Source organism: Bombus bifarius, unplaced genomic scaffold, assembly GCF_011952205.1.
Source record: "Bombus bifarius isolate JDL3187 unplaced genomic scaffold, Bbif_JDL3187 scf7180000009125, whole genome shotgun sequence".
NCBI classification, from domain to species: Eukaryota; Metazoa; Arthropoda; class Insecta; order Hymenoptera; family Apidae; genus Bombus; species Bombus bifarius.
In genome coordinates, this window is record NW_022884914.1 from 7,896,130 (window position 1) to 7,923,090 (window position 26,961).

The 26,961-nt window shown below is 33.2% G+C and overlaps 5 protein-coding genes across 13 annotated transcripts; 3 read left to right on the top strand and 2 right to left on the bottom strand.

The window, feature by feature from the left end:
- The first annotated feature begins 448 nt into the window (after window positions 1-448).
- On the top strand, window positions 449-5,925 carry LOC117213734 (lon protease homolog, mitochondrial). 2 transcript variants are annotated; one of them, XM_033459336.1, is made up of 10 exons: window positions 449-900; window positions 1,137-1,361; window positions 1,443-1,612; window positions 1,917-2,230; window positions 3,183-3,374; window positions 3,447-3,751; window positions 3,877-4,016; window positions 4,097-4,379; window positions 4,482-5,385; window positions 5,466-5,925. In XM_033459336.1, the coding sequence occupies exons 1-10, from the start codon at window positions 641-643 to the stop codon at window positions 5,703-5,705; spliced, it is 3,033 nt and encodes a 1,010-aa protein (XP_033315227.1). In that variant the 5' UTR covers window positions 449-640; the 3' UTR covers window positions 5,706-5,925. The 2 variants fall into 2 exon arrangements, with proteins under 2 accessions (XP_033315227.1, XP_033315228.1); XM_033459337.1 differs by having other exon boundaries at window positions 1,968-2,230.
- Window positions 5,926-6,256: 331 nt separating this feature from the next.
- On the bottom strand, window positions 6,257-7,637 carry LOC117213738 (gonadal protein gdl). Of its 6 annotated transcripts, none has more exons than XM_033459346.1 (2): window positions 7,539-7,637; window positions 6,257-7,077 (listed from the first exon to the last, which is right to left on the bottom strand). In XM_033459346.1, exon 2 carries the CDS (start codon window positions 7,049-7,051, stop codon window positions 6,527-6,529), a length of 525 nt encoding a protein of 174 aa, XP_033315237.1. In that variant the 5' UTR covers window positions 7,052-7,077; window positions 7,539-7,637; the 3' UTR covers window positions 6,257-6,526. The 6 variants fall into 6 exon arrangements, with proteins under 6 accessions (XP_033315237.1, XP_033315232.1, XP_033315233.1 ...); XM_033459341.1 differs by having other exon boundaries at window positions 7,499-7,586; XM_033459342.1 differs by lacking the exon at window positions 7,539-7,637 and adding an exon at window positions 7,403-7,532.
- On the top strand, window positions 7,629-12,375 carry LOC117213733 (protein SMG5). Its single transcript, XM_033459334.1, has 8 exons — window positions 7,629-7,892; window positions 8,429-8,651; window positions 8,764-8,928; window positions 9,013-9,281; window positions 9,497-9,677; window positions 9,758-11,477; window positions 11,562-11,897; window positions 11,983-12,375. The coding sequence occupies exons 1-8, from the start codon at window positions 7,819-7,821 to the stop codon at window positions 12,048-12,050; spliced, it is 3,036 nt and encodes a 1,011-aa protein (XP_033315225.1). The 5' UTR covers window positions 7,629-7,818; the 3' UTR covers window positions 12,051-12,375.
- Window positions 12,376-12,865: 490 nt separating this feature from the next.
- LOC117213736 (ubiquilin-4) lies at window positions 12,866-17,545 on the top strand. The gene is made up of 7 exons (XM_033459339.1): window positions 12,866-13,437; window positions 13,556-13,751; window positions 13,882-14,170; window positions 14,263-14,931; window positions 15,018-15,144; window positions 15,213-15,345; window positions 15,841-17,545. Exons 1-7 carry the CDS (start codon window positions 13,336-13,338, stop codon window positions 15,915-15,917), a joined length of 1,593 nt encoding a protein of 530 aa, XP_033315230.1. The 5' UTR covers window positions 12,866-13,335; the 3' UTR covers window positions 15,918-17,545.
- Window positions 17,546-18,298: 753 nt separating this feature from the next.
- On the bottom strand, window positions 18,299-24,711 carry LOC117213739. 3 transcript variants are annotated; one of them, XM_033459347.1, is made up of 4 exons: window positions 24,577-24,711; window positions 24,224-24,427; window positions 21,266-21,579; window positions 18,299-19,112 (listed from the first exon to the last, which is right to left on the bottom strand). In XM_033459347.1, the coding sequence occupies exons 2-4, from the start codon at window positions 24,311-24,313 to the stop codon at window positions 19,013-19,015; spliced, it is 504 nt and encodes a 167-aa protein (XP_033315238.1). In that variant the 5' UTR covers window positions 24,314-24,427; window positions 24,577-24,711; the 3' UTR covers window positions 18,299-19,012. The 3 variants fall into 3 exon arrangements, with proteins under 3 accessions (XP_033315238.1, XP_033315240.1, XP_033315241.1); XM_033459349.1 differs by having other exon boundaries at window positions 24,573-24,705; XM_033459350.1 differs by having other exon boundaries at window positions 18,431-19,134.
- Between the last annotated feature and the right edge of the window lie 2,250 nt (window positions 24,712-26,961).

A 26,961-nucleotide genomic window follows, 5' to 3' on the forward strand; every position in this document is an offset into this window, starting at 1 on the left:
AAATGATTCTTTATATATAGCTTAATGATATGTATATGTATATATACAAATCAGGAATGGAAATAATTTTTTTATTTTACGTATTCTTTCGTTCATACAGTAAAATATCATATCTAACAAAATTTCTAAAAAGAATGCGGTATGCGTCATTATTATCTGTTCATAATTGCAATGAATTTTATCCTAATAAACTAAATAAACCAATAATATTTTTCCCAATAATTCGTGTATTTGATATTTATTTATACTGGATTGTAAAATTTCATACTATACACACATATACAATTGGAAATATGTAAAACATTATACATCTAGCTATTGACACAAAAAAACTATGCAACAAACGAATATCACAGCTTTTTCACTTTATTTTTGCCTGTTTCATTAAAATTAATTAAAATGTGAAAATGTAACGTTTCGTACGAACGCAACCACCGACTCGATGTTCACAATTGTTCGGAATGTACAGAACAGCTGATCGACACGATGTTCGAATAATTTCTTCTAGGTTAGCAAAGTTTCATCAGATTGATCAGTGCTTGCGCTAAAGTAGAGTTATAACCTCAAAGGAATTTCACGTAGATTGAAGCGGTGAATACAACGTTTATGTGAATAAGAACATTTAAATAAATGTTGAACGATGCGCCTTATGACAGCAATGAATTTCAAGATTTTGCCTGTTTTTCGGCATCGTGTGACGAATGTTCGACCATTCTGTAGAAATCATCGGCCGAATTACGAAGAGTTGTCGGTGCATGTACGACCGCAATTTCGAAGAATAAAACTTAATGAATATCATGGAATATTCACAAAAAATATGCATACCCGTCGACAAACTGCGGCTATTATCTCCATTAGATCGTTTGCCACTAAACGATTTAATGATAAAGATTCATCCAAGTAAATCTTTTTATCTCTTTTAAAATCTGCTTTTTTTATCCTTTTAAATTACATTAATTTTAACGATTAAATACGCTCCTATTTTTGTAGCAAATAATAATTCCGAAATAGCAATTGTAATTTTCTTATAATTCGGATAAGATAATTTAACATTTACATATATTATAAATTCTATAAATTATGCACTTCTTGTCATTATACAATTTTATAAATTGCAATTGTATTTTACTTTATAGCGGCAACAATGAAGATGATATCAGTGATCCAGGTTCATTACCTGCTACAGTGGTTGTGCCAGAAGTGTGGCCTCATGTTCCTGTTATAGCAATTAATAGAAATCCAGTGTTTCCAAGATTCATAAAGTTAATAGAACTTAGTAATCCGATTCTCATAGATTTAATACGTAGAAAGGTCAAATTAAATCAACCATATGTTGGAATCTTCTTAAAGAAAACAGAAGAGTAAGTGATAAGTAAATGTGTTTTATTTGCTAAATAGAGAATGAATATCATTGTTACATTGAAACTTAATTGTTTTGGTAGAAATGAAGCAGAAATTGTGCAAAATTTAGATGATATTTACCCTGTTGGAACATTTGCACAAATACATGAAGTACAAGATTTAGGAAATCGATTGAGATTAGTTGTAATGGCACATAGAAGGATTAAAATTGTTGGTCAGATCTTAGAAGAACTTCCAAAACCTACTCATGGTAAGGCATTTACATATGTAAGGCATGTAAAGTTTGTCAACTGATTCTTATTTTTATAAACATTATTAGTATGAAAAACTGTTAGAATTTTCGCGAAGCATGAGTACGAGTATGTATGAGTTTATGTGAGTAAGACGTACCTCATGCCGCGGGAATTCTAGAAAATTCCCGAAACTTCGCAACGTGTATGAGAGTATATGCATGGCAAAAAACGATAGAAGTAGTTTCTAGAAAAAGACCTTACACAAAATATTTTCTTAAAATTTGAATTTAATAATTTTTACATAAGTGCTGTACTACACAGAAATGAAACTGACGTTCCCTCTTTTAAATGCAACAATTCACGTTCCTGTAGACGATTCAGTTTCCGGTGGTAAACCGAGTCGCAGATTGTTAATTCGTAAAAAATCCGAAAACAAAGTGCCAGAACCAGTACAGAAAATTGAAGAAAGTAGTACTCCTGAAAATAAGGTAACAAAAGGAGTACAGGAGAAAGTTGAAGAAAAAATAACTCCTCCAACAGACGCCTCAGCTCAAACTGGCACCCCTCAACCTTTATTAATGGTAGAAGTTGTAAATATTACCCATGAGAAATTTAGGCAAACTGAAGAAATAAAAGTAAGCTTAAATGATATTTTTTATTTTTTGAACATAATTATGTATTAATATGTATATTGTAAAAGAATATATACATATATGTCGGGGATGAAAGGAAAACCGAAGCCTTTCCTTGGAAATTTTGGGAACATCCTCTAATACTCTAGCCTAGATTTTATCATAGCTGTAATTTTTCGAGATTTGTGATAGCGAGATTGGGTTCGAGGTGACAATTGGTCGCCGAACGTAGCCACGGTCACGGGATGGACGTTTTGCCTAACGGAGGTCTGGAGTGGTTGTATGGGTTTTCCGAGAAATGTGGTTGTGGCGGCATGCAGCCTTGGGAGCGGGCCTAGCCACGTGTGATGTTGCCTCGGAGGTGCCGATACAATGGGACATACATTGTATTAATAATCAAACTCCAGGCAGAAACTGCCTAGCAACGGCGTTTGGAACTTTCTCGATGCTTCCAAACGAGTATAGAAAACAAATGCAGTCGTACAGCGAGGAAAATTTCCATGAGGCTGGCATTCGTGCGATTGCCTCGGATAGTGACACATCGAGCATTTCAACAATTGTGTTTTGCGCCTAAAATTAGTCTACGCTTAGTAAAGAGTTGTCCCGTTGACCGTGGATTCGTTTGAACCCAAGAACATTGCTAATAACGTTCATTAAACTTATTATTAGTTAAACTTATTATTCATAAAACATGCTATTCATTAAACTTACTATTCGTTAAACTTATTATTCATTAGACTTATTATTTGTTAAACTTATCATTCGTTCAACTTATTATTCATTAAACTTATTATTCGCTAAACTTTGTAGTAGTCTTGTATATACGTATAAATATAATCTTAGCTTTGTAAAACAATGGCTGATTCAAGTGAGTTGTTACGCGCCCAAAATTCTAACCATAACCCGACATATATAAAAGAAACCAATAAAGAATAAATTAATCTAATATGTATAGGCTTTGACACAAGAATTAATTAAAACAATTCGAGATATAATAAGCATGAATCCATTATATCGTGAATCTTTGCAACAAATGTTGCATCAAGGACAGAGGGTTGTAGATAATCCAGTTTATTTGAGTGATTTGGGTGCAGCTTTAACAGGAGCAGATGCACAAGAATTGCAGCAAGTGTTAGAAGAAATGGATGTGAGTAATTGTATTTGGAGCTATCATTATAATAAATCTTTTAAGTAACTAAAACAATAACTTTATTTATAGATTTTAAAAAGATTAAGATTATCATTGGCACTTTTAAAGAAAGAATATGAGTTAAGCAAACTTCAACAAAAAATTGGTAGAGAGGTTGAAGAAAAGGTCAAACAACAGCACAGAAAATATATTCTTCATGAGCAATTAAAAGTTATTAAAAAAGAATTGGGTCTTGAAAAAGATGATAAAGATGCTATAGGAGAGAAATATAGAGAACGTATAAGAGAGAAAACAGTTCCAAAAACAGTGATGGATGTGCTTGAAGAAGAATTAAATAAATTAAATTTTTTGGAAAGTCACAGTAGTGAATTTAAGTATGTATTACTTCTATAATCTGTAGTTTCAAAATTTCAATATAGATGAACATGTGAATGAAATATTATTTCTCTGTCAAATAATTTAACTAATTTTTAATTTGTTAGTGTAATTTTATTTGCAGTGTGACGAGAAATTACTTGGATTGGCTTACATCCATGCCATGGGGTATAACTAGTCCAGAAAATTTAAACCTTCAACAGGCAATTGAAATTTTAGATAAAGACCATTATGGAATGGAAGATATAAAAAAACGAATCTTGGGTAATTGAATCTCTAATGAGCAGATAATTAATTCCTTTATTACATAAAATGTATTTACTTTTTATTGCTCTTAATTTCAGAATTTATTGCTGTCAGTCAACTGAAAGGCTCAACGCAAGGAAAAATATTATGTTTCCATGGACCACCAGGAGTTGGAAAAACATCAATAGCCAAGTCAATTTCCCGTGCACTTAATAGAGAGTATTTTAGATTTAGTGTCGGTGGAATGACAGATGTTGCAGAAATCAAAGGTCATAGAAGAACTTATGTGGGTGCCATGCCTGGTAAAATTATACAGTGTTTAAAAAAGACCAAGACTGAAAATCCACTTGTTCTGATCGATGAAGTTGATAAGATTGGAAAGTATGTACCTATGAATTTTTACATTTTACTTATTTTGACAGTTTAGTAATTTGGTAATTTTAGTAATTAATTAAAATGTAAGCCTTGTTCCTTTTTTATTAGAGGCCATCAAGGTGATCCAGCATCAGCTCTTTTGGAAATGTTGGATCCAGAGCAAAACGCAAACTTCTTAGATCATTACTTAGATGTTCCTGTTGATTTATCAAAAGTGCTCTTTATTTGTACAGCAAATGTGATCGATACAATTCCAGAACCTTTAAGAGATCGTATGGAAATGATAGACATGTCGGGTTATGTTGCAGAGGAAAAACTTGCTATTGCTAAGCAGTATTTAGTACCACAAGCAATGAATGATTCAGGTCTCTCTGATCAACAGATCAGTATAAATGATAATGCACTTCACTTGTTAATTAAATCTTACTGTCGAGAATCGGGAGTAAGAAGTCTTCAGAAACACATAGAAAAAGTTAATCGGAAAGTTGCGTACAAAGTGGTTAAGAAAGAAACGGAAAAAGTAGACGTAAATGAGAACAATTTGCAGGATTTCGTAGGGAAACCTATGTTCACACATGATAGAATGTACGAAGTTACGCCTCCTGGAGTCGTTATGGGTCTTGCATGGACAGCTATGGGAGGTTCTACTCTGTTCATTGAAACAAGAGTGAGAAAACCTTCTACTGGAAAGAAGTCAGAGGGTACCTTAGAATTCACCGGCCATTTAGGTGATGTGATGAAAGAGTCTATTCACATAGCAATGACGGTTGCAAGAAACTTTATGATTCGGGAAGATCCATCTAATACTTTTTTAATTGATTCTCATTTACATTTACACGTTCCTGAAGGTGCTACACCAAAAGATGGGCCTAGCGCCGGTATTACGATCGCAATAGCATTCATTTCGATTGCTAAGAATCAGTCTATTAGACAAAATGTTGCAATGACTGGTGAACTTAGTCTCATGGGTAGGATTCTTCCTGTTGGCGGTATTAAAGAAAAGACGATTGCTGTAAGTAGAAATATAATAAATACTTAATTAGACATTTCCATATCATACTTTGTAATATGTATGCTTCCTTTCTATTCAAGGCAAAACGAGTTGGTGTAAACTGTGTAATTCTACCCGAGGAAAATAAGAAAGATTACAATGATCTTCCTAAGTACATCACGGATGGCCTGGAAGTTCATTTTGCCACCACTTTTGAAGACGTGTACCGCATATGTTTTGCACCACAGCAAGAAACTGATACTGTTCGTCATCAAAACCCTTTACATCTTGATATTTCACCGCCGCAAAGTGCACCACTTTTGGGTAAAAATACTGGCTGAATTAAGGATCAAGTACTTAAGCATTGTAAAGATTGATTATTACATGATCTTACACGTGCCTGATCTATTTGAAATATTCACCTCAAATTAGATTTTAAAATAATTGAATCTATTTTATCACATATTGTTTTATATATAGAATCATTTAAATAAAAATGCAGAGAATTAATTTATTTAAGTTTAAAAGAAGAAATTAAAACTTTCACGAAAATTACTCTCATTTTAAATGCAATTTCATTTACGCGCGATACATTTTTTTATATTAAAATAAATTAAACATTACCAAGAAAGGGATTTAAGTTTTTGCTACTGTCATAATATATTAATATTTTTTAAATAAACAATTTACGAAAAATATATTGTACATAAAAAATAACATTCTTTGTTATTATCGCATGTAGCTATAACATTAAAAATGGAACTAATTTTCATGATATAATACTTGTTTCTGTGCATATTTCATTCTGCATTGTACAGTACTATTGACTACAGAAATAAAAAGTATGTAATTCATAGAAAAAACAAAAATTTTTAACTAATAAGAAAACATATATATTTTCTATAAATATGTATTTGCTGATATCCTGATTTTAAGAAAAGCTGTCAATACAGTTACATCGTTTTTTAAAATATTTATATAACCTTATATAGTTATAAGGTAACTATTTTAGAAAAGTGCTATTGTACAAAGAAAAAAACATTATATTAATTGAACTAATGTACAATTTGTGAAAATAAATAAGTCTACTAAATTATATAATTTAACATTTCATTTAAGGAAGTAGTATGATTCTTAGAAAGTAATAATTTTGAGTTATGTATTAACTTGGAACCTCCATTTTACTCAGTCTAATTATGAAGTCACACAATCTCATTTGGACTTGTATTTCTATTGGATTGTTGGTAACATAAAAGCCAGGTACACCAGCTTTTTCTAAAATACTTTGTTGGTCTGCTACTTTTTGATCTAATTGTAGAACTAATTTCATATCCATTTGTTTAAGCTCCTCTTTGTGTTTTTTATATAATGTTACTTTCATCGTTGTTCTTTCTTCATCTGTGTATGTTGATGATAATGATTCTTGCATTTCGATTTTCTGTTGATTTAATAACTGAAGACGTTGTTGAAAAAGATGTTTCTCTGTAACATGCTGTATCTCCATTAATCCCTTAACAATTTCAAATATTGTATCATTCAATAGAGAATTAGCTAAACCAGATAATAATTCATAAGGAAGACGCATTTGATACTTTGGAGGAAGTTCACCAGCCATGTGTTGGAGTTGCTCCACTAAAAAATACAGTTTTCTCTGAAGATCTTGTGGGGTTGGAGTAGCTACATCCATTGTTTCATCATCAAAAATCACAAAATCTAAACGAAATATAGACCATATGCATAAAATAAAAATTGATAAAATCATACTAATTTTAATAAATTTATAGCGACATTACATATTTACTACATATATTTACATGTTAGAAAGTACAAATGTGGTTAGGTTTATATCTGAAGTCTTTTTATTAAGAATATTCTGATAAAATTTTCGTAACATCAATTCAAAAATAACTTAAAATTAAAGTAGATACCTAAATAATCAATAAATCATTTGCCTTATTGAAAATATTAAAATTCTGATTGACATTGATTGAGTTAAAGCCTTGTTTACAATAAATAAACAGTGAGCAGTAAATGTTATCTTATGCATACCAGACCATAAACCATTAAATACAATTTTTAGAATAGAGTTTCAAACATTTTCATATTTTTAGAATTGATGAATACTGTAACTTACACTTTAAATAAATATTAAATTTTCAAATTTTTCCACTTACTACTTATATAATTTTGAAAATAATTTCAATTGGTTATTTGGCAGCACTGTTGCACAAGTTTTCCAGATGATTTTTCTGCGACAAATCATCATAAGCAAATCATATGTACATGTACGTACGTGTAATTGTGGTAAGCTCCGCAGTTCGTGGGAGGTTTCTGGAGTTAGGTGAGGGCGAATGTCGAATTTTCTTACCGTGGGACGGAGATGCGCGTGTCAAAAGACCGCGGGAAAATGAATAATGACGAAGCGGCCAGGAAGTGAAAAATGATCGAAGCAAAATGAGGAGAACGTATAACGCTGCAGCAGATGTCCGAACGACTGATTCTCTCGAACAAACAAGACGTTTGCACAAGTAATATGGAACTACTATAACATATAAAATCATTTTCTTCCTATTATTTATCTAACATTATATATTTCGAAACAATTGTTCATGTTACTACACATCCGAATTCACCTTGTGTTAACATAACCTATATTTCGTACACGATGAATCTCTATTGGCGCGCTTTTATGTGTATAGCTTACCTTTATTAGTTAGAGAATCTTCTCCATATAAATATTTATGCTATTTGTTTGGATATTTAACGCGAATTAGTTATAAACGTAGGAGGAATTCATATATTTGTAAAATATAATTCTGTGTTATACAAAACTGATTAAAAAATTCATTAATATAGTCATTTACTCGTCTCTCCTTAAATTTATTTGTGGTTAATAGTAATAATTGGTTCATTAGTATTAATAATAAATGAACTCTTCTGTTGAAAATTTTGCCATTTCTGTTAATAATCAGATTGAATTTTTGAAGATATGTATAATAAATGTGAATTTATTAAAAAAAAAATATATGTGCAATTAATGACCAGGATTACATTTGATTAATAGGGGTATAACAGATATTGCCAAAAGATTGGATGAGCAAAAGAGTCGTGCATTAACAATAACAGATTTGTTTACCCCTTCAGGGGAAGGACTACGGGTGAAGCTTAAAGATTATTGTGTGAGATTAATAACTAAAGATCCTGTTGAGTATGCACGTAAAACTGAAGAATTATTGTGGAGAAAAGCATTTTATGATATTGTTTATGCATCTAAAAAATTGCGAAAGGTATCAACATTTATGTGTTACGTATAACAATGATAATTTATAATCTAACATTCTGTCTATTATATTGATTTCATAAAGATAATATTTGTTATTAATACAAATCCTATTGTAGGGTAATGCATGGACTGAAACAGAAAAAGCAATGTTATCTGTCCACTTGGCAGTAGGAGTTGGTTTTTACCATCATTTTATATTGAAACTACAACTAGAATATGGTTTAGATCTAGTTGGTGCTATTGATTTTGCATATGTACAAAATGTAACAGGATTATCAAGTGTGAGTCTCTTTGGAAATAACTTATGTTAGTATATATGTTATATGTATAGGGTATTTAAAAAAGATTGTTTTTTATTTTATTAGGTGAAGAGTAAAATCAGCCAATCTAAACATCATACTGAAGAAGTGAAACAATGTGTTATGCGCCTAATTCATAGAAGTTTGGTATGCCTTGGGGACTTAGCTAGATATAAATTAGAATTAGATCCATATTGGGATCCATTGATAGCAAAGAGGTATTATAAAATGGCTATAGCAACTGATCCAAATATTGGAATGCCTCATAATCAAATGGGCACTATAGCAGGCAATACAAATTATGGTCTTGATGCAGTATATCACTATATGAGATGGTTAGAATACCTTACTATTTCATATTCAAATAAAAGCATAAGATTAATTTTTTCCATAATTTGCAAGAAACTTTTCAGAAAATATGAATATATGAGTTTTGTAAAATCTAAAATACATGATTTAAGTTTTTCAAATTTATTATGTTTTTATAATATGTCATACAGATTAATAATATGTTTTACGTTGATATTAATTAATAGTAATTATTTTATAGCATTTTATGTTCCGAACCATTTGAAGGAGCAGAAGGAAATTTAAAAAGAGCCATTGTTACACACTCTATTTACACAGACGAGAAGTATCCTACACATGTCTGTGTTTCACGATTATTTTCTCTGTTACAATTATGGGATTATGATGTACCAAATTCTGATCGGATAAATCAAGAATGCCAGGTATATATTTACATATGAAATTTCTCTTTTTATACGTTTATCATAAAAATGAATCTTTATTCTTACTGCATTTTCTATAGGATCTTTTAACTAATATTGAAAATTGCTTGAGTACAGAGCAATCTGAGCCAAATAATACTAATACTATTACCAGTACCAATGAAAAAGAAAGTAATATCGAAGTATATCTCCAAAACTGTAAAAATGAACAAACAAATTACTTAACAGATGACATGATATTCAAAATTGTAGCTATATGTTTGATGTCCATTTCTAGATTAAAAGGCAAAGAATCTAGCGAGGTGCAAGGCGTTGTCGCCATAACTTTAGCAATACTGTCTCAACTAATACAATTTACAATAACTAGATTACAAGAATCTTTTATAGATTTGTCACTACCCAATATAGAAGTATCAAACTCGAAAAATAACAACTGCAATACCGAGTCAATAGATGTGGAAGATAAAGATAATGCCATAAAACAACTAAATTTCGATGAAAGTAACGAATCTAAGATTATAAATGATAACAAAGCATCTTTCGAAAAAGAAAGTGTAGAAAACAACAGTGAAATTCAAAATGGCTCGCGAAAAACACGAGATAAAACTAAAAGTTTGCTCACGAAACTTCGAAGACGAAAGCGGAGGAATAGCAGTGATTCAGATGCGAGTGACATTGATCCAACTTTGGAATCCTCTAGCGATGAGATAAATTCTGATGTTTCTGAAACAGAGGATGATATATTAAGCGAAGAGAACGTATTATCAGAAGACGCGTTGTCTGAAGATATTACGGACGACGAAGGTGCATCTGTGCAAGTAAATCAAGAAGATATTGACAAATCTGAAGCGAAAAAGATAAATGGACACATAGAAATGGAAAGAAAAAGTGAAACGCCCGAAATGATCACTGAACAGGTACAAAATGGTGAGCAAACACTTAATGATCAAATGGATAAAAAAGTTAATGATAAAGATTCTTTAGCTAATTCTGGAAGTATAGAGACTAATTCCAATAGCACGTTTGATGAAAATAGTGCCTCATCGAATAGAGTAACTTACATTGCTCAATCAAAAAAAGAAAATTTTAAACCGGAAGATGTGCTGAATATTATAAATGGAAAAGAAATACTGGCATCTATTAAAATATGTTGCGATTGGTTGAAAAGCAATCCCGATATTATACGAATATGTGGAAAAAGTTCGCGCACTTTATTAAAACGTGTTACAATTTTATTAAATTTAATCAATATGAATACAGAAACGCTATTAAAAAATTTTAAGGACGATAGTATGATTTTATCGAGTGCAGATAAATTGAAAGAATGCGTTAAAATAGTTCCGTTACCGGAAGATATTGATTTAAGAGGGTTGAATCTTTTGGAACATGCCCAGAAGTCTCTGAATTGGAAGATACTGCATAGGCATAAGATGAATAAGCAAGAGGAAACCTTATTGAGAGCACTAAAATTAATTGAATTTGGACATTTTCTTAGTTCCGTCGAGGACGCAGGAGTGAAATATGAAGAGGCGAAACAATTATTTGTGATGATTGATTTGAATACCTCTAATACAAAAGATAACGGTAAAAGTTGGGATATGGATCATTCACGTGGAAAATTAATGAGACATATGGGCAAATTATGGTTGAAAGCGGAAGTCTGTGCTCTAGAGACTCGTTTAAGATCTAGGCTTATGTCTCCTTATTTGGTACCTGATCATGAAGCTTTATCCAAACATACACCGGCTCTAAAGCGTTTGGTGTACGCTAAGAAATTTATTGTTGTAATTCCTAGTGTCGGTATGTAAACAAAAATTTGAAAAATGAATTATATTTTCTTCTCTCTATAATTGTTTTAATTGAAAACAATAATGTACTTTTCAGTTGTTTCTGCACTGGATGAAGTAAAACGTATTAGTGGTAGAGCACGAGAAGCAACACGTTGGTTAGAAGCTCAATTGAAGCGTGGCTCAAGGTTTCTTCGAGCTCAAAGACCTCACGAGCGTCTAGCATTACCGTTTATTAAAGGACCAAGACCAAAGGATAAAGAAGCATGGTTATTTTTCCAAATTATAGAGTGCTGCCACTATCTTACCCAACAGACGAAAGTTGGTATGATAAACGATGCAGAAACTCCAGTTGTGACATTACTAACTGGTTGTAACCCAGATGATAAAAGAGTCTTCACTTTTAGCCCTGAGGGGTTGGCAAAGAGTGCAGGTATTTTCAATTATGACATTTTATTAAATACCAAAAAATATGTTAGACAAAAATAATCCTTAAAGAAATGACTCTTTAATTACAGGTGTCAACATCGAATATATTGAATCATTTCATACAAAGTGGAAGGCATCAAGTAAAAGTCATGGTTGAACATATTGGATTAATGGAAACGATAATCTGCTGCTTGCTCGTACTGAAATGAAAGGTAAAAGGGACTTGGCCCTTCTTAAGAGCTACGTATACGGCAACGCTACGGCATCAGCTGAGCGGGCGAGTCAGAGAGGGCTGGAAACCCATAAAGGAAAATCGGCGGTTCTCCTGCAATAAAACCACTGGATTAATATCTATTTTCTTTTTTCGTGAATTCTAAATAATAAAATGTTTTCCTTTTAATTATTCATATTGTCTTTTATGTTAAAAAGAAATTGTATTTTTAGGTAAATATTTTTCAATAAAAATAAACTTGCCTTCGCAATTTTTTAATCCTTTGAAAAAAAAGGGGAAATTGGGACGAAAATTGAACTGTTATCGTATTAAGTCGCTATTTAATAATAAGTAAATAAACAATTTTATTGAGTTAAAAATAATTATGTTATTACGGTGTAATATCACAGGATTTATTGTTTCTAACTATCTGGTAATAGGATTTCTTTCTAGAAACTAATATGTATTGTAATGAATTGTGACGTGTAATACATTATCATTATCGAAATATTACATCTACAGTACTGTGTAAAACAATCTTCTAAACTAATTGATAAATATTTAGTTAATAAATTTCATGTATTAATGATCTTAATAATAATTTTGTTAAATATATGTTTTATCAAGTTATTGTTAGAATGTGAGTACTTCCAGATTTCACAATTTCTTCGTAAAATACATCATTCCTTACTGGTGATACAATATATACATATCTGGTAGATATTTAACACTAAAGTGACACATAATCAAGCTTGTGTTAGTATTTTAAAGTTACGGTAGTGGCAACGCAACATAACCTCTCAACACAGCGATTCGTGATTTTTTACAAATAAGACGATATATTTTCCAGTAAGATTGTTACCTTATCATCTATATATTTATATAGAGATCGTTTAACGAAACGATAGAATTATTTTCTCGATAAATACGGTATGTTTTAGTGCTTAACGATACCGTATACGGGTGCTTGACATATCGTGTACTTTTCATCGTTTTGTACGTTATGGTTCATAGAATAGTCGCTCAAGTTGACCCTTCTATGTGATCTTTATAGTTTTTTGGAATAAGTTGTGAACAAAATTTAGCGTAGTTGTTTCGGGAATCGGTTCGTAAAAGAAATTCCCGTGGTGCAAAAAAAGAGTTAAAGTATTCAAGAAAAGTGGTGCGCAATTGGCCCTCAACGAGGGAGAATCGAAAGCGTCGAAAGTAACGAGTCATCTACCGATTCAAGATGGCAGAAGGCCAGGATACTCGAAAGAAAATTACTGTTAACGTCAAAACGCCAAAAGAAAAACAAACCGTTGAGATCGAAGAAGATGCGAGTATTAAAGATGTAAGATTTTCGATTTTATATCTCTGTAATTTCATCAAGAATTAGTTTTCCAACTTAAATAACATAATTTGTCATTGTTGGGTTAGCTCTAATAATTATTTCTTTTTGAAATTTTTAGTTCAAAGAGGCAATTTCGAAGAAGTTCAATGCTCAAACAGAACAATTATGCCTAATCTTTGCTGGAAAGATTATGAAAGATCACGAAACTCTGAGTACACATAATGTAAAAGATGGTTTGACGGTGCATCTGGTTATCAAGGCACCACGTACTCCCACTAATCAAAGTCAAGATTCTACACCTCAACGGTCACAAGGTATAAAAGTATATGGATCAAGCATTGAGAAATATTTAGTTTCAACTTAGTTTTAACTGTATTCTTCAATTATTACTGTGTTATTCTTATCAATATATATATATTTTCTCGTTTATTTTGGTTCATATAGCTGACATAAATGCTAGTCCTTTTGGATTGGGAAGTTTAGGAGGACTTGTAGGTCTAGCCTCACTTGGTTCAGGGTCCACTAACTTTATAGATTTACAACAGCGTATGCAACGCGAGTTACTGTTAAATCCAGAAGCACTGCATCAAGTACTTAATCATCCATTGGTGCAAAGTTTAATGAATGACACAGAAAGCATGCGCAACTTGGTTGCAGCTAATCCACAAATGCGAGAATTGATGCAAAGTAATCCAGAAATTAGTCATATGTTGAATAATCCTGAATTATTAAGGTGAGAATGAAACCATTCAAAATATAACAAGTTTTAGATAATGTGATTTATCTTATAAATATATATAATACTCACATTATATGCCTTTTTAGACAAACAATAGAGTTGGCACGTAATCCATCAATGCTCCAAGAATTAATGCGTTCCCATGACAGAGCTATATCTAATTTAGAAAGTATTCCTGGCGGATATAGTGCACTTCGTCGCATGTATCGTGATATTCAGGAGCCCATGTTTGCTGCAGCAGCCAATGAACAAAATCCTTTTGCGGCACTAGTGCAAAATAATAGTAGCGAAGATAGTCAGAATAATCCACAGCAAGGCCAAGAAAATAGAGATCCATTGCCAAATCCTTGGTCTCAGAATCAAAGTGATTCTTCAAATCAGCAACCACAACAGCAGCAACAGCAGCAAGGGAGAGGCCTTTTAAATTCTCCAGGAATGCAAAGTCTTGCAGCTCAAATGATGGAAAATCCACAGCTGATACGAAACATGTTAAATGCTCCATATACAAGGTCTATGTTAGAAGCTTTGGCAGCAGATCCAGCTATGGCCAATAGGATGATTTCTGCTAATCCTTTTCTTCGAGGAAATCCTCAGATGCAAGAACAGATGAGAGCCATGATGCCAGCATTTATTCAACAAATGCAAAATCCTCAAATTCAAAATGTTGTTACTAATCCGGATGCTTTAGCTGCTATCATGCAAATTCAACAAGGCATGGAACAGTTACGTACTGTTGCTCCGGATCTTGTTGAAAAGTAGGTTTTTAGTAACATAAGTGTGTTTTATACAATTTTATATCATATTAGATATGTTTGAATATTGATTAACGTATAATTTTTAGCATGGGTTTGACTGTACCGCCTACGACTACAACACCTAGTGGAGGTACAACAAATCCAACGCCACCGGCGACGGAGTCATCAGATACAAATCAACAAGACGCATTCTCCCAATTTATGGCACGCATGGTAAACATTTCATATGATTACGAATGATAAATGTGGTAGGAACTGGTTACTAATTTTATTTTTAACAGGTATCGGCAATGGCATTAAACCAAGGTGTAGAGGTGGATGGTCAACCTGTTCCCCCACCGGAAGAACGTTACAGGGCGCAATTAGAACAACTTACAGCTATGGGTTTTGTTAATAGAGAGGCTAATTTACAAGGTAACAATATGCATATTTTTTTCTAACTTTCCACAATCATTATTTGGAATACTAAATATTTACATATATTTTTAACGACATCGGCATGTTTTTCTAAGGAATTGTATCTCAGTTGTATGGATTTTTATTATAGTTCAATCAGACAGTCATATATATATTTATTTCAATGAAGTAGAGTAAAGAAATTTGATCTTCAATTGGTTAATCAGCTTGTATTAATATATTCTATGCTCAGAGAAAGGTAAGCATTTCTTCAGAATTTCTAATTCGCGAGTGAAAAAAATACATTAGAATATTTAATCAGAGAGAAGTAGCACATGCGTTAGAATTCTTGTACTTTAATTTTATTTTATTTTTGCTAATTAGGATAGGCTATTAATGACCGACATGACACAAAACGTGTTGATAGAAGTATAAAATATATACTAGTATATAGCATACAGTTTATACTAGCATAATACATAATATATGTTATTTTATGAATGTTATTTTCAGCACTAATCGCCACATTCGGAGATATAAATGCCGCTGTTGAACGACTACTGTCTAACGGACAAGTGTCTATGAGCTAACCACCAATATGCAATACTGTTATTCCATTACTATTTCTAATCTATTCCTTATTTACCTCTTACAACAGGCGTAGTGAGAGATATTTGAGGTAACTGACTGTCAGAAAAGGAAAAAAATAATTATAAACTTCTACCCCAACTCTTGACAGAATACACGCTACCGACTCGTTTAATATGCATTTTTTATTTTCGATTGGTACTTTTATCATATTTGGTGGATATAAGTACTGGTATCTAAATGTTTAACTTGTTACACGATATATTTCACTCTTGAAATTTTCTAGTTTAATTCTGTATTCTGTATTTCTCGATGTGCTCTAAGTACTAGATAGCTCTGTTAATGTATTTCGTCGGTGTAAATTTGTTTATCAGATATTCAAGAGAGAGAGAGAGAGCGAAAGAGAGCGTGAGAGCGAGCGAGAAAGCGAGAGAAAAAGTTATATTAGATCGTAATACGAAGGACCTACCCTTCTTCTTTGTTATATTGTACATTTATGGTGTTTCTTAGAAACAGTGGAACCTGCATGGAAAATAGATTGCCGTTAAAATAAATATGCTTCTGGCTTTGATCAGTCGATTGTAAATTTCAGAAGGAGAAAAAGAGTCATTTTTTTTGCTTAAATGTACGTAATAATCATATTAGTAAATGTATTGCATGAAACGTTCATATGTTTGTCATATACAAAAAGGTATGTTGTCATATACAGGCATGTTTGTCATACAAAAATGGCTATGGGCTAATTATTGATTGCTGAGTAACATTCGATGTATAATAAACGCAAAGAATCGAGAACCTCGAGCTAACGAATAAATTCGTAACACAATTTATTCTTTCTGCTTAAAGGAGAAAGTGTTCGGTGATCCATTAGTGTTTTCCATGTAAGTTTTGTATGTACGGCGATAAGAAGCGGAAGAAGAACACATTCTTTTCCTTATTTTTACCTCTTTATGCCGACGCACATTGTTTTTCTTTTTTCTCCCCCCCTTCTCTCTTTGTCTTTTTTGTTTTCTTTTCTCTTTAGTTTTTATGTTATTAAAAAATAACAAAAAAAAAGAAAAGAAAAGTATAAAAATGTACTACGCATTACATGTCCTTAAGATATAAATTTAGAGATTTGTAGCGTGATGATCGAGAATTTTATGGTGTAGGTTGTTTATAGAGAAACGCGCGAGAAAAAAGATCGATTATAAACGAAAAAAATATTACATGTAAATGTGTCAAATTGGAAATGTAATCATCGGTTAGGTTTAAGGACGTATGAAGGAAGAAAACAACATAGGTAATGTTATAAATTATCATTATCGAAGGAAAAAGAAATGAAACGCAGTTATAATTTTAATATTTTCGATTGATGTATGATTACATAAATACTTATGCGCATTATAATAAAGTTTTATCTGTATTCAGTAAATCTTCACTAAACAAGGTATTCTGTACAAGCGATTATATCACAAAATAAAAATTATGTTTCATTCATATTAACTCAGTTTTTAAGTATGAAGGTATATCTAAAGGTATTATTCGATTACTTTAGCAATACACGTGAGTGGATGATATACGAATATAAAACATATGTTTAGGAATAACATAGATTGGAACCTATGTAAAATATACATTTTAAATCGAATTCACGTTTTAGTAATCTTTTACCAGAATAACGAGATTCATTATTATTTTACTATTTCCCTTTTTACAAACAATATTGCTATTATGCTTTAAATAATTTCTTCTTACATTCTATAAAAAGATATTTGTTATTTTTTCTCAAAAATTGATAGTAATAAATATCCATTTCAATATCCCTCCATTAAACTATAAAAAGTAAGATTACCAAAGAATTTGAATGCTTACTATAAAAAATATTTATGTATGTATATATTATGTGTTATATAAAATATTTTAAAATTTCATTATCATTGTAATGAAATACGATTATATTGATAAAATTTGAAACCAGATCGAAAATGTATACAGACTTTGGTCGGTAAAGTCATTATCATAATACCGACCTGTCTTGCGCATCCAGTCTTACAGCGCGCCAATTTGCTTGTATCATGCAACATATTCCTTAATCCATGTCAATATTAACTGAACTTAACCCAAAGCACTACCGACCTATTCTGTTAATCGAGATTCTAACGATGCATATGAGTAGATCATAAAACATGAATGTCCAAGTAAACTGTACGATATGTATAAACTTTGTGTGTGTGTGTGTGTGTGTGTGTGTGTGTGTATGATGTAATTTTTAAAATAATGATCTTCCTTAAAACTAGTATTTTAGGATTCAACCGCAAATAGCAGCTCACGAAAGTATTTAAATTATAATGAGACATGATATATATTTAAATTTCTGTATGTAAAATATTTCGTGTGACATACATAATATGAAGTTCTTAATATTTTTAAAATGTTCAAGAGGTTGGCGAAACATAATTTTCGGTTTAATCGGCAGTGTAATAAAATTTTGAAATGGTTTTCCTGTAAAAGGTGGAAATATGATTTATCATAATTTCCCCCCTCCCATGATTTTATAAATTAAGTATTTACATAAAATACCCATAATATATTATATACCTATAAAATATTTCTATAAATGTTCAAATACTTTGGTGAGCCACTATAAACATAAACGTACAATCCGCGCATCCCCTCCCTTTGTCGCTCACGAACTGCACTGTACTATGATCAGTCGGTTGGCGCGGCGGCGATTCAGTCTGTGTTGATCGGTCGCACGGTTCACGTAGAAGAGTGTATTATCGCAAAGTGTGTATATAACGTCGGTTTTCCAACGTAATCTCAGTGATCTCGATTCGATACACACACGCGATCATCGGATTGATATTTACTTGTGGTATGTGAAGAACCCTCGTCTGAGTCTGCGCGCGGGCAGCGCGGACGAATCGCGTCGCGGGCATGCCAGCCCGCTGAACCTCTCACGTGTTCATTTGAATTTTCGAAAATTGAAGCGAGTAGTGTCGGGTGGTGTAGGTGTATGGTTTGTTCGGTGCAAAAGTTGGTGGTCAGGCCCAACACGGTGCATTCTCGTCTTCGAAAACGTTGGCAGAGCCAGCGGAATGTGGCACGAGGTGAGTTAGCAGCCCGCCCGGTTTCGCCGAGGCCAGGGACGGATCTTCATAGGCCCTTTTTCTTTTCTCTCCCTATTTCGCGCTTTCTTCCAAATCCTCCTTGTGCTGCGATAATATCTTTTGATTACTGTATTGTAGTTAATTTTATGTTTCGATTTGCAAATGAAGTCATACGAAGCATATAATAGTATTTACAAAAATTTGCCAGTTATGATTGGTATTGGATATCCCCATTCATAACTATTAGGACATCTGTTGGTTTTGTACGCAAGGCAGTATTCGATTATGTCAACCAGTGAAAATAGTTATGTCAAAATAATGAATTAGTTTCAGAATCTCCCGATCTAAATCAATATGAACCAAACAATAATAACTTATATAATAATAATATAATATATATAATAATAATAATAACTTCGTAATGATTATTTGGGTTCACCTAATTTTTTGTAAGTGTCCTAATATTTATGAACGAGGATGTATATTTGCGTATCTGCTTCAGATAGCATAATAACGATACAACCTGTTGTTACACGATGTTTGGAATTGTGCCTATGTAAACACAAAAATGAAAATATTAGGTTATAACGTAAATTGGTCATGGTTTTACCTTTGTTTGTAAATGAAGAAAACGAGACTAATGTATGTTACAACCTAATAGTAACATGTCGGAAATTGTCGCGTGATCAAAATGTAGATATGCTTATCACTAATCTTCTTAATTTAAATCTTATAGTTAGTAATTTTAATTTGCGTATTTGGATTTTATTTTCATTGAACTTTTTTTATTTGTATTATGTATTGTGTTGTGCGCAGTTGGTATATAACTGCAAACGAGTTTCGCTTGAAACATACTATCGTTGTAATGAAAAGAAAAGTAATGTTACGTTTGTAGAGATACGATCGATAAATACGTTACGCGCCAACTGCTTGACGAAAAAACTTGAAAGATATAGTGCATCTCAAAGATACTTTATTATTCATACGCAGAGTTATAAAGATGTTATGATAGAAATTAACGATCGATTCATTTTTTGAATAATTCATTAATTAATGTTTTCCTTTTTTTATTATAAAAAAAAGGAGAAAAACTAGCTGACAACTATTGAATAATCCATCGTTTCAATATTTAAACAAATAGCGGTTATTTAAAAAGCATTGCCAAAACAGGTTTCAGATATCCATTTTAAAATAATCATCAGATGATTCACAAAGATTTATGAACATTAATAAAATGTCTTTTCAATTTTATAAATTGGTGTACTTGCTTGAAATTTTAAAAGATATGCTTGTATATAATTAGACATCAAGATCAGTGCATTTAGTAAAAAAATATATACTATGAAGTACTGAATGAAGTACCAATGTTTATGATTGCTAAATATATTATCTTCACACTTTTAAGTGTAATTTGAACAGTGATTTAATTTCTTTAAGCGATACATCATCACGTGGTACTATTTGATTTCTACAAACTTTTAGGATTTTTAAAATCGTGGATAATCCTATACTTTTAAGATGATTTAAAATAATCGAAATGAAATTATGTAACATCTAAAAGTAAGTTTATAATCAGTTTTTAAAATTGTAGTTAATATTAAATTACAGCGTTTATATTATCTATCGATAAATACGTTGAATAAATTTATGCCACAACTCACGCAAGAGTGATCGATTAATAGTAAAAGGATAGAATTTTGAAAAGAATTAGAGAACTCCATTTATGCGATAGACAGATGCTTTAGGCAGAAGGTTCGCGGAAAATATAAATAATGGGGCTATATACGAGATTAGCTTGTGCTTTACGTCATTACTGTAACTTTATTTTCTTTGTTATATTTCATATCTGTGTCAAACATAAATGACCTATTTTTTTCCTTTTTAAGTAGTATAGAGATTACATTTTCATGAATATTAAATTTTTTGTTATGTATAATGATAATTATACAAGTAATTGTTGTATTAAAATTTTTTTTAAATTAATCATATATTTTTTGAAGTTTCATTTTAGTTAATAATATAGCAAAATTACAGGGTTTATGTATGAAGCTATATGTATATTACAAAGCTTATTATCAGAAACAACCGTCTTCTTAATTCTACTATAGAATACATTATATTCTCTGTATCTGCACCCTTTACGCATACAGACGCAGTATCGTAATATGGCATTAAGCACAGATTAAATTACATTATTATAGTCAAAAGATATGAGAAAAAATGAGATTGATGGTTCCCCGTGATTTTCGAAGACTTACGTCGTCCCTGGATACGGTGAGAAGAGGTGGCCTCGCGATTCGTGTATGCAAGATATTTTGTACCCGTTACTCCCTCGAACGCATTCCATCTCACGCTGTTGAATCGTGGCGAAGATTAATTTGTCTTCGGACGTTCGAGCGCTAGACCATACGCGGCGTTTCTTCCATTTTTGTTGGAACGCGCTTCTCCCGTGCCCTTTCATCCTCCATTTGCATCCTCTGCGTTCTTCTGAATGTTTTATCGACTGAGGGATTTCTCTCACTGCATGTCGATAATTTGATTTCGTGGTAACATCGATTACATCGCATTTACACTGTAAAGAAATTGTCAATTATTTTCTTCCTGAAGCAAATCATTACTTAACAAAGTTACAAATTTATAAAAGGATCTGGAATAGCTCATATATTAGAGAGATATGTATAACGTGTGTCGTATCGTAGGATAGCAAATTTAACGAATATTACGCAGATTTGACTTTGCCTAGCAATGACGGTAATCTATTTTAGAGATTAAAGATTTTTACAATTTTATTATCGTTCCTTTAGAGGATCAGTTATGTAATCCGTAAAATTGTCGTGAAGGAAAAGATGCTTCTAAGCCTCTCTATTAAACAACACATGACACGCGGGATCCATTCACCGTGTATACCATTGCGCTTTTATCTTGTCACCTAATTGAAAGTATGAATAACTGTTGCTAGCATACGGGCTGTTTCAACACATGTGTACTATTTAAATTTGCGCTTGAATCAATGATTCAAGGTAATTATACAACAATTCGTGTTTCGATAACTCACCGATTCTATAAAAAAGAAAAAATAGATGAGATATATAAAAAAGACAGAACATAAAAATATATATACATGAAGTTTTATGTGGACCTATTAACATTTATAAAAAAATATATGTTGGTACCAAAATTCAATGTGGTCGAAACTTCATATTTGAATTTCATCAATTCCATCAGTTTTCATCAATCTCCAACATAAGTGAAGCGACATATATGCAAAATGACACGATCCACAAACAGCGAAAAGGTATCAAATGAGGACAAGCAGAATTTCTCGATTCAATTAACGTAGAACGGAGAAAACAAAAGTATGCTGTCAGACGTAGGTTGAGCCCTGCTGATGAAGGTATACGAAGGTTATGCTGTAGCAAAGGCACTCCTTAGTTCTGGCTCAAGGTCGGACTATTAAGAGGCTAAAGCACACCGACGGGTTTACGCCGTTGTTACGAGGAACGACTTGCGGCGACGCGGACTTCGAGTTAGGAAATAGTGAAAACGGCGAAAACCCAGTGAGCAAACTTTACGTGCGGGAATCATGGTTATCGGTTCGTTGCGATTACATCCACTGTATGGCGTTCTTTGATGTCTGCTGTGGAAAAAGCTGCGATGTTCCACTAGCATAATCTTTTTTGTTTTACTATTTTTATCAAAGATTTACATATTACTTCTATTAAATTTTTTATCAACAATTGGAGGTTTTTTTTATCAACAATAGATAATTACGTATTTCACATTTGGTTTCATTTTTGAATTTGCCGCGCCGCGTCTTCTTCCTATGTGTACATATACGAAAAATAAGACATATTATGAATATCGATAAGTATTATTATTTACGAACGAGTTAATAAGTGTCGATTATTTTTTTCTTTGTAATATCATCTCTAACTAAACTTATATAGTTCTTCCTCAAATTCTTCCCCGTTCGAATTTCGGAAGCCATTTCGAATCTGAGATTTTATGACGTAAGTATCAAACAAGTGACATCACATATCTTAGCGCAAAATAATATAATGTACTTCCTCCTATTTTTACACTGTTAGTGCAACATCGAGTCATTGATTATATTATTCGTTAATGGATCGTGAATGGAGACTAAATTTTGCCCAAGTATCTGGTTACAGTAACCGTGGATGGCGTCCAACATTTTACAATTACATATTTGTTGTAAAAAAACAACTGTTAATGAGAGCTGATCGTTGGACAAGGGTATTCATCCTGACTCCAGCTTGTGGCTGAATAGCGAGTATTACCATTCGATACTTCCTGTGCTTGAATATGTCCGCCAATGCAAATGTTGTAAATAATAGTCGGGGAAGAGTGAGAAAGGATACTTATACAAGGTGTCTCAGTAATCGTAGCGAAGATGATAATTCTATGTGAGAAAATGAAATGAATTCGAAATGTTTAATATCAGTCTTTAAAAGCCTGGATTGTTGAAATTAAGTTGATCTTCTTAAAAACAAAATTCCATGCGAGAAGATTTTATTCTAGATTTTCATCTGGTTTTATCTCATAGAATCATCCCCTTCTTGGTTGTACCATGGTTGTACCATGATTACTGGGACACCCCATATACAATATGAGGCTAGCGTAATGGTTTCAAATTTACGAGGTACACGCCGGTTGCGTCCGCTCATCTCATGTTTCCAATAAAACGTTGAAAAGTCGAGGAAACTGGGATCTGGCCTTGGTTCGAACAACCGCCCCGACCTTGAGCTGCTCACTAACTGGCCTGCAGTCGACAACGAACTAATATAACTTTATTATTTATTAATTAATGATATTCTTCTCCACTGAGATATGGTATCTCATTTATGAAATACGAAGCTATTTGAATTTAAATTCATATTGTGGCACATACATTGGTTGATACAATTTAGATTATGTGAAAAGGAACACAAAATTGTCCATGAAAACATTGCGAAACGAGAATCATCCACGTAAAAATGCATTTTATCACTTCACCTCTATTTGTATAATTCGTATTCTTGCTCGTCTCTGGACGGTTTGAAAGACGCCAAATAGAGCAATAGAAGCGGAAGATACGGGAACGAAGCAAAGGAACAAGACAACGAGTGCAAGAGAAACGGAAGCAGAATGAAAAGTGATCGCCTTAAGAGGCGCAAATGCCAGCAAAACGTCGGGTTACAGACCAACGTGATACTTACCTCATCGTCGACTTGTGCGGTCGCTTCACGGCAATTTTGTAGTTTTCCTTTTTCCCGCCATTCCTGTACTATACCTTCACACGCGTACATCCTGCTGGAACGTTACATTTGCCGCGACTTGTCTTATGCGCAAATCTTTCCTAACATATGTATTATATACGATCTTCAACAAATCGGATGTCAATTCGCCATCAACATTTCCAACTGGAAAGAGTAGAAGGATATTTTCTTCTACACTATGTATTTGTACATAGGCCTCTCAGAAGTCAAAATCATCAACTCTACTTTTCATTAATTTCTTAATCTCATTACATAAGTATATTATTTAATTCGCAAAAAGACAGCTTACTTACTTTCTTAGTTCAAAGAAACATCTGTAGGTTCACTTATTCGTAAGAAGAAGATATAAATAATAATAAATTCTAAGATAATCGGTTGAAAAAAATTGCAAATGGAACGTTACGTTAACGCAAGATTGGCCCGTAATGGCCAAAACTAAGGCGCGAGAATCATCTCCAATTTCAAGTTAATCTTGAAACCATTTGAACAAATTCGTTGAAATGGGAAAAATTAAGAAGAATAGCAGCGCAACCAATGGAACTGGTAGACACGTCGGTTTCGCAAGCGGTCGCTCGAAAAGGCAAGAAGAACTGTCCGGCGGCGTACTCCTGATCATTTACAGAGAGAGTCACTCTCGTTGACGAGCCTTCGCGTTACTTCTTTTTCTACCGCGGCGGCCTTCCATATCCCGACGTCCCATCGAGAAGTCAACGCGTGCACGCACGCGCTACAATAACCAAAGAGGCCGTCTGCGCATGCCAACGAATTTGATGTAGTGCAACCTTTTGTTCGTTAGCTTCTAATCTCATAAATTACACATCGGGAAGTACAACTAAAAACACGCAAACCGATCCTTAATGAAGCTCTGCTTATTTCTTAATGACAAATATCTTTTTCAACACGTTATAGAACTTATTTTTAACAGAAGCGAATCAACGCATTAAAGTACATATAGAGAATCTAAACAAAGAAACTATTATGTCTAAGGAGTTACTCGGCAGTGAGCGCGAAACGAGTTATTTCGTCTTCCGTGGTTAATCATTAGTATTAGTAAAAGAGAAATTAGGTAAGTAAAACCAATCGTAACGAGGAGGAAATGATCTTGATCAGAGCTACACGTGGTCTGAGTACGTTCAGATATTCTCGCTTTGATCTATTTTCGGCATCTTCGTCCTGTAAAATAAACGGATATTAGCAAGCATTCGTGACGAGCATCTGTTTAGCGTGTTTCGCAAATGCGTGCGAGCGCTTCATTTGTGTGCATCGCGTGCCTCTACCAACCGCGCAAGTGGCTCACAACTCACAACATTCGTACTGCCCCACTTACCGACATTGAACTAGGGGTTATTATTGGCAAAGTGGAGATACTTCGTTTTTATATATTTTCGAATAACCTAATACATTAACTGTTGCAAAACAAGATATATTGATTGACATCTGCAGAGAAAGTTGTTATGTGAGGCATTTGGTCGATAGAAGCTATCGTTCCAACTCTTCCCTTGTACTTGTATCTTCTTGTATTGTTAACCAAGGCTAGTAGAAGTTTATATAGCACAGCTGGTAATCAAGTTCACCTTACGAGACTCTACTTTTGTGACTTTTCAAATGGTTCTCAGAGATGGTGACCTGAGTCGCTAATACAGCAATTTACGATAATAAACTAGAATGGTTCCAGTCACACTAGATTCTACGAAGGGTCTTGACGACAGTCGGACATTCGGAACTTCTTTTATTATACAGTCCTGGACTCTTTTAATACTTACAAGGGAGTCGCCATTGCAATAAATGCTTTTTGAATGGCACGATGTGTAAATTGCAGTCATCCAGTGATATAAAGGAATATCTCACTGGTTAGAATATATTTATGGAAAATAAAACTGAGTATATTTTTTAAATTCTTTAAAATTAATTCGCAACGCGAATTCGGTAGAATTCAATAATGTAAATTAACAAGGTTAAATATTATAAATGGATCGTTGTGTTAACTCAACTTCGGCTCTTTGTGGGTTAGAACTAATCGCCAAAGAGTCGAAATATTTCTCATTCAGCGAATAACAGAACACCTAGCGTCGTTGCAAATCCGATACTACGAGATGTAACGAGTCCGTTGGGACCCACGGTTGGGCAACGCTGACATAGAGTGGCAGATAGAGAGGAGCTGAGAAGATTGCGAACGATAGAAGAGGAGAACAGAGAAATCGTGGAAGGAAAGAAACGGAAAAGACTATGGTGAAGGAGAGGAAACGAAGAGAACCGGGGCCCAATGTCCATTCAGCAGGCACCTGCCACGTTAAATTCAACCGAGCCAGGGCTGGATGGGTGCTTCCTTCGAATGGACTGGCGTGAAACAGAAAGAAAGCGAGAACTGTTCGTGAAAGTTAAAGGAAGAGACGCAGTCGGGTCGGGTTGTGTGGTGTTGGAGGAGGGTGGAAGTGGAGGGGGTTGAAGACGCCAGGAACAGGGATGGAAGAGAAGGTGGAAGAGAAGAAGAAGAAGAAGGAAGGAAAGACGCCCTGTAGGTACATCTCTCTTACATCACTCGTTGCTCTGCTCGTTCTTCCCAACCGTGTGTGGACCTGACTAAAGAAAATAAGCGCCAAGATATCACGCCGATAATGTAACCTTAACCTCTTCTTCGTCTGGTCTTCCTCTATTCGATTCTCCTGTTGATCGATCGA